Source organism: Medicago truncatula, chromosome 7 (assembly GCF_003473485.1).
Source record: "Medicago truncatula cultivar Jemalong A17 chromosome 7, MtrunA17r5.0-ANR, whole genome shotgun sequence".
NCBI classification, from domain to species: Eukaryota; Viridiplantae; Streptophyta; class Magnoliopsida; order Fabales; family Fabaceae; genus Medicago; species Medicago truncatula.
Window position 1 is genome coordinate 38,905,071 of NC_053048.1, and position 12,004 is coordinate 38,917,074.

Consider the following 12,004-nt stretch of genomic DNA (forward strand, 5'->3'; position numbering starts at 1 on the left):
CAATGATGTCAATCTAAATCTGGTTCACGTTATTATAATGATAATTAATTTTAAACCATCAGATTAAAAGAAAATTAATGGTTAAGATTTGGAGTAAGTACAAAATCTTACTCTTGAAGTCAATATATTCCTCCTCTAAAAAAAAATGTATTTGTTTAGGACTAAAGAAATATAAAAATTTACAAGAATAAAAGCAAAAAAGAGTATATTTGCAAATATAAGAAAGACTTAATACATCATTTGATCCCTTAATTTATTTTTGGTTTTTAATTTGGTCGCCTGACTAAAAAACGTCTCAAACTGATCATTTATATATTCTGCTGTTATCTATTTTGGTCATCTCCGTTAGTTTTTAACCATAAACATATAAGGTAGACCAACATTATATATGATCCAGCATATACCTTATATTTTGACCATTTGATCTTTTTTTTTTTAAAAGATAACCGTTGGATCATGAAGGTATATTTTAGCTAATAGAAAACCACCAACAACTAATTTTTTTTTTCCTTTCTTCATCTTCTTCGCTTCTATCCTTCATGATCTTCAATATAATCCTCATCCCAACTTAAAAAAATAGTAAGACACAAGCCCAAAAAAAACTCCCATCTTCACAACTTCATACATGTTCATCAATCAAACCAATAATAATATGCATGAAATTTATGGGTTTGAAACCCATAATGGGTTTAAAGAACTCTAACTAGTATGCCTGAAATTGAATTCTTCAATCGATTTTATTATGTAAAACAAGATTTTTATGTTTGTTGTTAGGGATTTATCAATTCATGTTGGGTTTTCATAATTATGGGTGGACAAACATCACTGTTATGGGTTCATCAATCAATTTTATGATGAAGGATGGTAAAGATTTATTAAAAAAAAAAAAAATTGATGGTAAAGATGATTTTTGAGTTTTTTCAATTAAAAAAAAAATACAATTTGTTGACCCATAATCTTCATCGTCATCTCCCTTCCACAATCACCTTCACCTTCAGTTTCCACTACCTTCTCTTCTTCCCCTTTTTTTTACGCAAAACTTTCATGTCCTCCATTCATCTTCATCTTCGTACAAAAAAAAAATCCAAATTTAAAAGGAATCCACAGAAAAAACTCAGTTCAACAAGTCCAACAATCCTGACTTATTTATCACGTTCCTCTTTATTTATCACGTTCCTCTAGAGCTAGAGAGAGAGAAGGAATCAGAGAGAGAGATTTTTTACGGGAGAGCTAGAGAGAGAGATGTTTTTTACGGGAGAGCTAGAGAGAGAAGGAAGGGGAGAGAGAGAGAGAGAGAGAGAGGAGGAGGAGGAAAAGAGAGAGTAAGAGAGAAGGGAGGAGAGAGATGGAGAGATACTAAAATCTTAAAAGAAAAAAACAATCTTAAGAAATCTCATGTTTTTATGGAAGACTTTTTCATGCTAAAATTTCACTAGAAAATCCCACAAAATCCATCAAAATCTGATTTATTAAACAATCCTTCAAAATTTGAATGATTTTGAATACCACGTGACTTTTTTTTGAAGTGATTAAGAGTCTTGATTCAATACCATAAGACTTTTTTTAAATGACAAAAAAAATTTATTGAATAACACAAGACTTTTTTTAAATTAGAAAGAGTCTTGATTGAATATCACAAGACTTTTTCATGATAAAAAAAGTCTTTTAAAATCCCTTAGAATCATGATCCAATACACCTCTACGTCTATAGGACTATCATTTATTGAAAATTCTTTTAAAAATCAACACTATTATTTCTCTCTCTATTCTCTCTTCTTCTCTTTAATCTTGTTCTTGTTCTTCTAATCCTGTTCTTGTTCTTCTTATTCTAATAGTTTCATAACACGTTATCAGCACGAGACTCTAACCAACTGAGGTATGTAATTCTTTTTAATCTATTTATATGAAAATAAGTTTTAATTTTCATATCGATGATTATAGACTATACTATTATAATTCAATCAATTGGAATCAGTTTCTTAGAGATACATTGAACCACTATTATGTGAATTGTATTATATTATTGTGCTTATTTATTCCATATGCATTCCTGAAGTATTGCATAAGGATTGATCTCGTATTATAAAATCAAAGAGATCTATCATATGGTTCCTGGAGAAGTCAATATTACTCTATGTGAATTTTGGAAGAATTCAAAAGTGTGGTTCATGAAGAACTCACTAATATTCTTTGTGAATTTCTTAGTAATTCCTGAAGAATTCAACAGCGTAGTTCCTGAAGAACTTAATATTTTCTCTTTGAATTCCTGAAGAATTCAAAAACGTTAATCTATGAAGGAAGGATTGCTTGGATAATTATTTTATGGTTTAAATTTATTGCATAGTTCTTAAAGAACTTAAAAATCAAATCTTTATCCTCCATGAATTCGTGAAGAATTCAGTAGTGATACATCTATGAAGGATCGTACAAAAAACTTAAAAATCAACCAATTTTATTCTCCATGAATTCCTGAAGAATTCAATAGTAATGCATGGATTGCACAAATAATTGATTTGATTGTGAGTAGTTCATGAAAAAGTTCTTGAAAAAACTCATTTTCTTTTGTGAATTGGTGTGTATTTTTTTTTTCCACCAAATTTCCATGTTATATTAATTTAAGATTCAGTTGAAATTATCACTTGATTAAATTATTATTTATCTTTTTGGTTTAATTTTAAAAATTTCTATTTGATTGAGATTGTTTCCTTTAATTGTAGATTATTTCCAAATATATATATATTATTATTATTATTATTATTGATTTGAAACATATCTTTACGTTTGAGTTTGTTTCAAATATAATATTAAATTAAAGATGTAATTATTTTCTTACAAAAAAAATTAAGGATTCAAATTATATCAATTATCTTTTATTTGTAAATTTGATCCAAGAATTATTTTCTAAATTCTATATATTTTTACTTTTTCAAAATAAGAAACTAATTCAAAAAGATAATGTAACTAATTCCGTTTTTTTTGTCTGACTTTATGGCTCTTGTTTGTTATGGATTAATTGTCAATTTGATTGATAGACACCAATTAGAATCATGTATTTTGTTTTAGTGGATTGTCACAATTTTTTTGTGTTGAAATAAAAATTGGATAAAATCATTATTTTTAGAAGCAAATTGACTTCACGATAGAAAATTTTCTATACTTTCGAAAAACTGAAGTTTCTTATAAGGAGATATGTACATCTATTTGTTCTATTCAATATTTGTGTTTTCTTTTGATGACAAATAAATATTTTATTTTTATGGTTGTGCTTTCATGTAATTTGGGCAATTCTTTGTTGATTTTGATTTAAACTTATTTATGATCCATTATCGATATGCACATAAATGTCATGTATACGAATATTTGTTTTGAATTATTAAGTATGAGTATTTGATCATTATAACATCAAACGGAAATATGTTGTTAGCAAATAAAGATTTAGATTTAATTTAATTAAGGTGAATTGATTTGTTCTGAAATTTATTTTTATTTAAAAAAAAATAATAATGTTTTATATCCTACTGTTTAATTTCTATTTGAAATTAAAATTGATTCACATATTTTATGTGTATAAACTTTGTATTTAGTTATAAAATAAATAAAGAAATGCTATATAATTGGTTATGATATATATTTGTGGAAGATTTGTTGTATTTTAATAATGAATCTCAACTTTTGTGATTCAATTTGGTAGTACATTATACAAAGGTTTGATTCTTTAATTTTGAGAAATATTGATTCTACAATATATGGGTAAATATTTATATTCACATGTAGTGAATCAATATTGACATGATTTTTTCTCTCGTATATATAAGATTCAAGTTTATTTCATTTGAAATTGAATATTTGATTTATAGCATGATTATGATAGTTGAATTTATTGTTATTAAATTTTCTACTATAATGTGGTTTCAATCATGCATTTTGGGGGAGCCAAAAGTATATTTCATAATTTATGATGCAAGGAATCAATGTTAGCATTGCACTTCAAAATAAATAAATTATTGAAGGCTCCCAAAGAGCTAATTTATTGTTACATTACACGTTGAGATTGCATTCTCATAAAATTTTAATGTTAAAAATCTCTATATTACGAGATATACTTTGGAGAAAATAAGTGTAGTGAAAATTTATTTTGTCTCTTATTTATAATACACTTATATTAGTGCAATGGAAGCACATATTATTGTAAACCTGAAGTTTACATATTATATTATTTGTGCAATGGAAGCACATAATATCGTAAACTAGAAGTTTACAAATCATGTTTCAAATTTCAAATGGATTAGAACAAATGAATCAAATATTATTATAAACCTGAAGTTTACATATTATATTATTAGTGCAATGGAAGCACATATTATTGTAAACCATAAGTTTACAAATCGTTGGCAAGACCGGTTGGGTTATCCCGGATCTATTATGATGCATAAACTATTTGGAAAAAAAATGGATATATATTGAAGAGTCAGAAGATTCTTCAATCTAGTAACTATTGTGTGTTACTACTTCCCAGATAGAGTTGACAATTTAAAAGAACGAGTCCCTCACTTATATAAGGTGCTATTTAAATTAATACACTGATCATGTGAAGTACTTGAATATTATATGATTTGAATCGATGCATCAACTAAATGATCACATGTATATTCACAACCAGAAGTTTGTGAGATTATTTTCTCAACAAATTTGACTAAGAGTTTATTTTCTGAAATTTTCAGAAATCATTTGATAAGTATCATTTTTCAATTGAAATTGATATTGAACAAGCATATGCTAATAAAATGGACTGGAAGATCCATTCTTTAGACGTCTAAATTTAGTTGTATGATTGATACTTATCAGAACATACCTTATATACTCTGTTTTGGTTATGAGATCATGCCTTATAGACTCAATTTTGGAAATCAATAATCTTGAGATATTGATATGCATCAAGCCAACACATTACTATATGTAAGTTCTCCCCTTAATTTATCATTGGTTTAAGGTTAACAACCTGATATTTTTCATCCAAGTGAATTTTTGGATGTGTTGTGTATGTCACAATTGCTCCAATATAATGCATTTTGATAAATCTTGAAAGAATATTGGGAAAATGTATTTGATATAAATCTCCATCTATCTTTAATTGTATTGAGCCAACTTGTTTACAGCCTAGTAGGCTGATTATCAATTGATGGTTTGGTTTTTCCAATATTAGGGGGAGATGGTAAGCAGCTAAAAATTGTGAACCTGAAGTTCAAATAAATTATTTGAAAGGAAATATTATTGTCTCTTCTTGATCCTCAAAATATAACTCATTTGCAAAGGTAAACAAATCTTATTAGCTGCTAATGTATTCTCCAATCGAAATAGATGTCCATATCGGATAATCTAATATTGCAAATGAGTCTTCATCATGCCTGAAGCATGATAGATCAATCGGTTCCAAATATAAAAGGCTTTGAATAAGAAAAGGAGCTTAAAGGAAAGATAACCCAAAACGAGGATATAGAAACTCTAAAAGAGTTTTCTGACATAATTGATTTTTCAGTTCCAGAAGAACTAATCAGGTACCTGAAATTAATAAAATATTGATAAATTATGTCATGAATACAAGATCTGAATGGAATGAGATGGAACCGAAATGAAGTCAACGTTGATGTGTTTTTGCATATAATATAGCGCTATGTGATAAGTAATAATGAGGATCATGTGTTAAAGTCGACTAAAGATTATAGATAAATAAAATATCTACAGAATGGAAAGAGACAATTCTACTGAAATCAAACTCGTTTCATGAAGCATACTTTGTTTGGACTTGTAGTTTGCACATTTGAAGGTGTGAAGGTAAATGACTATATATGATTTTTCGCGCGAAAAAGGAATTAGTATGGTAAATTACATATATACAGAGTTTGATATGTTCACCTGAAGTGAATTGGTAAATGTCTACCATTTATTTTAAAAGACATATTCACCAGAAGTGAATCCAAGAACTTTTTCATACTTGATTAAGTTCAGTAGCACATGAAAGGCTCAAATTATATGAAAATGTGCTACAATTTATTTGTATTATATGAAACTACTTGAAGGATTTCATTTGAGTGAAACGTAATATCAAATCTATTGGAAAGATGACATTATTTGTCCATTTTAAGGATTTGAAATGAATTTGTTATAATCGTATATATATTAGAACTCCTGAAGAGATTCTAAATTTTGTTATATAAATGTTTTTATGGACAAATCTAATTGATTATGTACTAGAATGATTGTGATGTCACTTGATGTGAGTAAAGATCATGTCCTCAAGAAAATCATGAACAATTTGAATTGGTCAGGTGAGGACACGAACGCATTTTGCTTATTATATATATATTGCGGTATTTTTTTGTCAATATTAGTAAATACAGATATTGCAGCAAAGTCAAACATACAATTTGTATCTTAGAGAAACAACAATATTATCCGATCATTTCAAAATGTTAGCACTACGTCAAGGAAGTGGAGAATGCTCTTTATTAAGGATTATGATTTCACACATACAAGAAACTTGTGGTTTTCTAATTTTAAAAGGAGGTTATTTCAACAACTCAATATGAAGATATCACAAGAGCTGCTAATTTGGAGAAGAGTATGGAGATATATCATATCTTTCTACAGAGTCACCGTCAAGTAAAGATTTTGAGTAACTAGCATAAAAGATTGTTTAAACTTCTTCGTCTCATATATAATTGTCTTTATGAGGGGGAGACAAAGATGTGTTCTGCACTCTTTTTCCCTTAACCATGGTTTTATCCCATTGGGTTTTCCTGGTAAGGTTTTTAACGAGGCAGATTATAACACAAAAGGATGTTGTACTCTTTTTCCTTCATTGGAATTTTTTCCCACTGGGTTTTTCTCTAGTAAGGTTTTAATGAGGCATATCCGAGATGGACATCCAAGGGGGAGTGTTATGAATATTACAAGTGGATGTCCATATAACAATTGGGTTATTGGATCATATTGTTAGTTTATTGGGCCATATTGTGCTTGCTCCCAAAGTCATTGTATTTCTCTATAAATAGAGCTTATATGTAACCTAATTATACATCACAAGAAAATAATATAATCCTCTTTCTTCTCTCTCTATTCTCTCTTCTTCTCTTTAATCTTGTTCTTCTTATTCTAATAGTTTCATAACAAATATGTATATTTCTCGACAGTCTTTAATAGTTTAACCCTTTCATTTATAAATTTTCTAAAAAAAAACCTTTCGTTTATAAATTTAACATTCAAATTAATTGAATTTTGACTAAAAAAATCAATTTGATTGCTATTTACAAACAAGGGTATTTATGTTTTTTGGTGGAAAATTAATGTAATCAGAATCTTTGTCACCCAGTTGGCTCTAAAATGCATCTCCAAAAGTTTATATCCTTTAAACTGTTTTTTATACTAATATATACTCAAGTGTTTTCTTTAGGTCTTAACCCTTTGGAGATGATATTTTGGTAATTAAGAATTTGACTGTGAGTTAAATAAAACCTAACTAATGACTATTTTAACCAAGAGTTTCGAATTTTTAGTTTTCTCAATCGATTTGTTCTTGACCGAAGTTGACTAATATCACATTTGTAAAAAAACAAAATTGTCTAGAGTCAATTTCATTTTTTAGTTTTTATGGAATATTATTACTCTTTGAATTGTACCATCATTTATACATGTGTAAAAAAAAATTGTCCGTAGTGAATGCCACACTTTTTCTTTATCTTCTTTGAATTGTATCATTTAATCAATAACATGTGCATCACTCCCTTTGTAAAAAATGTTAATCACTCTCAAACTATTATATCTCTCTTTTATATTTATTTTTTGACCAAATATTTCACGTTATATTTATGATAATACTGTACTCAAATCACTTGGATGAGAATTAAGTGATTGAACTTAAATGATTAATACGAATCGTTCGAGAGAACTCATGTTCAATTCTTGTTGAGAATAATTTATTAAATAAATTTTACTTACTTTTTAATCAAACTTCAAATTACTATAAACTTTTCCCTTACAATTAGAGGATTAGCACCAACAAAAAAGAATCAGTTGAATGAGATGATAATAAATCATTTTTAGATTAGTCAAATATCCACAATTCAATATGTTCTTAAACACGTCTAAGCAGTTGCGCGTGGAGTACACTCAAATACATTTGTTTGCACCTATGATACGAACCCTAGTGGTTGAAGTATTTGTAAGATGACAACTTTATAATACACCACACACACATCAAAATAACACTCCCACGAGATCTCCTCTCTCTCTACCTTCCTCATTGACTCTCCCTCTCTTTCTCTCTCTTCATTTCTCTCTCTCTCTCTGTTGTCTCTCTCTGCGAGTATCAATGGCGGATCCAATCTCCAAACCTCTGATCGCATTTCTCCTCATAGCTTCCTTCTTGCTATGCTCGCACGCTTCTTCCGATGTCCCCTTCATCGTCGCTCACAAGAAAGCCTCTCTCAACAGGCTCAAGACTGGCGCTGAAAGAGTCTCTGTCACCATCGATATCTACAACCAAGGAACCTCGTATGCTCCGATCTATAACCATCTATTCTTTTTTATTTTCAATTTTTCAATTTCAGATCCCAATTTTCTCATCTGCATGCATGTTTTGATTATTCATTTCTGTATCTGATTTTGCTTGAATTAGGCTTTTGTGGATTTTATTCAATTTTGTACATGTGTTTATGCTTTTGTTTATGCTGTTGGATTCTGATTTGATGTTGGTATAGACAAGAAATCTGTGATGGATCTCGATTTTTAATTTAGATTTAGAAGTGTTATTGATAATTAGGTAAAATGGTTATCTTTGATCATGTGGGTATGACTTACGAGGATGAACTGAGAAAAATGTTTAATTTTGGTTGCTGATTTTTCTGGCTTGCATGCATTAGTAAGTGAAAGGAAATGATTTGATGCTGGAGTTTTTGATTGTTTCCGTTTTGATCATTAGAAAATTAAGGGTAGTTCTGATTTCACATGCGAGTGATTTGATTTGTGAACTGCTCACAGAGATGGAGAGTGAAGAGTTTGTGTGTGTGATTTGTTGATTTATGGTCATAAACTTGATGTGGAAAATTGAGCATTTCAAAGATTCAATTGGAGTTTAAAGGGCTTAAGTTAATGCTAACTCTGATTTCACATGCGAGTGATTCGATTTGTGAATTGCATTTGCATTGCAAGTTACATTGCTTGTTTTGTTGTTTTACTTGTTGTAAGAAATGGTTAGAGGGTAGTTCAAAAATGTAAAATTGAGTTTAGTTATTGACATTGATTATGGTAGGCTAGCAGAGAAGGGTGTAAATCGATAATATATGACTTTGCATGCTGTTCTTGTGTTGAATTGAATAACAAGCTGTATAATTTATCGTCTGACTTGTTAAGTTTTTGCATTTAGTATTGTATGTTATTCAAAAACAACTTAATTTTTTGTGGTGTATTTTCATTTGGTAACCTTCTAAGTTTTGCAATTGATATTCACTTATCATTTTTCTTGCTCTTTTTTTAAAGGACGGCATATGACGTGAGTCTGTCAGATGATAGTTGGACAAGTGACCTTTTCAGTGTAATCAGTGGTACCACTTCAAAGACATGGGAAAAGCTTGACGCGTGAGTTTCATATTAACCGTTTTAACAATTTTTTGCCACTCTTCAATTACCACTCTACCGCATTTTGGTTTATTTATTTTTTACTAACAAGTCATATTGTTTGCAGTGGTGGTGTCCTTTCCCACACATTTGAGCTCGAGGCAAAATCAAAGGGAGTATTTGCCGGTGAACCAGCTATCATCAAGTTCCGTGTCCCCACAAGTGCTGCTTTACAGGTTTAATTTGTTGGCATGGTTGTATATTGTCTGTTTTCTTTCTAGTGAGTGAACTTTTCCCCTCATAATTGTTTGTTGCTTTTAGGAGGCATATTCAACTCCCATATTGCCTTTAGATGTTCTTGCTGATAGGGCTCCTGAGAAGAAGTTTGAATGGGTATGTTTCTTGTTTACTTGACATTTACATGAATCAATCTAAATTGCTTGCATTGACTGACATATTGCTTTTTCTTTTTCATGTATTAATATTTGGTTGGATTGGCTTTCGCAGGCTAAGGTATGGACAATTATTATATGCTCTGAAATTTCAAATTTCAATTTTTTTTGTTGATTATATAAATTTGAATTTAGCATAAGGGCTGCCTATTTCGGTAGTTGATTTTGTAAGTTACCGGTCAAGCATGATGACTAGGACAAAGTGGGTCGCATGCACATTTCTGTTGGAAGTTTTTATATCCTTGAGAAATGGAGTACTGATGCAAACAATAAGGGTCTGTTTGGTTTCAGAAAACATATATTCTTTTAATCACAAAACTATCACCTTATTTATCAATTTATTCCGTATTTACGAAGGTTTGCAATGGAAACAGCTAAAATATGAAAAAGTCATTTTAATTGTTTCTTGTACAAACCTTTGAAAATAGGAAACAAAATGAAAACAGTGTAGCAAAACTGTAATTTAAGTTAAAGTAAGAATTGGAATTAGAAAACCTTTTTTTTCTTTCCAAACACCCTAAACTTCATCTTTATTTTTACAACTGTACCATATATGATTTGAACACCACTAAAGATCACCCTAAACTTCATCTGTGTTTCGCTCACCAGCCTTTCTCTCCTAATGCGTTTCACGAGGAAATTACGCCACAACTTAAAAGCTTCTCCATGATGTGTTTTTTTAACTGCTTTCGGGGTGTATCATCATTGTATAATTTCTTTCCCTTAATGTCAAAATGTTATTGTCTACAGAGGTTGCTGGCTAAGTATGGATCTCTAATCTCGGTAATCAGCATTATCGTCATGTTTGTGTACCTGGTAGCTACACCATCAAAATCAGGTGCAAAAGGAAGCAAGAAGAAGCGTTAATCTTTCACAAAACAGTACCTTTACAATCAAACATCAGAGACTAGAGTGTGATATTCTGCCAGCGGTCAGTTTTCACCTAGTTAGAACACATGTTATTGAACTTTTTGAATGAATGGTTAAATGAGTTAGTGAGAGAACAATTTTAATTTCTTGACGGCATAGCCTGAACAGTTGTTTTCAGTTCTTACATGAATGGTATGGATCTTAGTTAGCAAAAGTATATCAATTGATCAAGTGATCTCATAGCTATTTTGTACTGATTTCCATCTATTATTATGTTCTAATGATCCTCTAATCTGTTGTTCGTGGGTGACAAATTAGCCACTTTACCAAGTAAATTATCTACAAGTTTGTACTCTGAAGTTTACCACGTCAATTACAAGCTTGTAGATAAAAGCAGACAGACTCTAGAGTTTGTTTTCATCGTGTGTCTCCGTTTGCATCTTGCTCTAACCTTAGTTGAACAACTTTCTTGTTCACATTTTAGATAGTTAAAATATCTCTTCCCTTTTCCATAACTTGCTGTCCAAAAACGTTGTTTTGTTTTTGTCGGCTGTCCAAAGAAAAATCACAAAATCTTGATTTAAGAAAAACTGAAACAAAACATGCGTTTGCAAGTACCCCTTTGTTCTGGGATTATTTGATTATTGCTTATACAACTGATCTTTGGTATCAGTTTTGTCTAATTTGTTTCCCATTGTCTATGGACAGAAACCTGATATGAAAATCTTACATGTGAGTCCAGCTTACTTGGTTGAAAATCAACAATTTTGAATAACTTTAAATAAATAAAATCTACAGTTATAAATTATTTTTGATTGTTCATTTGTGTTTTTTACTTTTTTAACGTGAAATTGGTTTTAGGAACAGTTTACAAATTTGGTTACAATATTTTTAGGATGCTATTTTCAACATCTGAATTATAAATAGATCAAACCACGCTTGATTGCAATTGCACCGAGTCCCTTGATTAATATCACATCTTTAGTTATCTATTACAAATTATAAAAAATTGATGTTTTAAAAAAATTCATTGAGACATGTTAAACATCTTATATACCAACGCTTGTCTT

General features: G+C 29.8%; 1 protein-coding gene across 1 annotated transcript; it reads left to right on the top strand.

Moving 5' to 3' along the window:
* The first annotated feature begins 8,243 nt into the window (after positions 1-8,243).
* Positions 8,244-11,226, top strand: LOC11443082 (translocon-associated protein subunit beta). The gene is made up of 6 exons (XM_003624411.4): positions 8,244-8,550; positions 9,535-9,633; positions 9,740-9,848; positions 9,934-10,005; positions 10,120-10,125; positions 10,815-11,226. The coding sequence occupies exons 1-6, from the start codon at positions 8,369-8,371 to the stop codon at positions 10,929-10,931; spliced, it is 585 nt and encodes a 194-aa protein (XP_003624459.1). The 5' UTR covers positions 8,244-8,368; the 3' UTR covers positions 10,932-11,226.
* Positions 11,227-12,004: the final 778 nt, after the last annotated feature.

Bases quoted from the DNA above. Each gene is read 5' to 3' on its own strand.
- LOC11443082 (XM_003624411.4), top strand. From the start codon at position 8,369: ATGGCGGATCCAATCTCCAAACCTCTGATCGCATTTCTCCTCATAGCT. The intron at 9,634-9,739 runs GTGAGTTTCATA...TATTGTTTGCAG, and splicing joins ACATGGGAAAAGCTTGACGC to TGGTGGTGTCCTTTCCCACA. The intron at 9,849-9,933 runs GTTTAATTTGTT...TGTTGCTTTTAG, and splicing joins CCACAAGTGCTGCTTTACAG to GAGGCATATTCAACTCCCAT.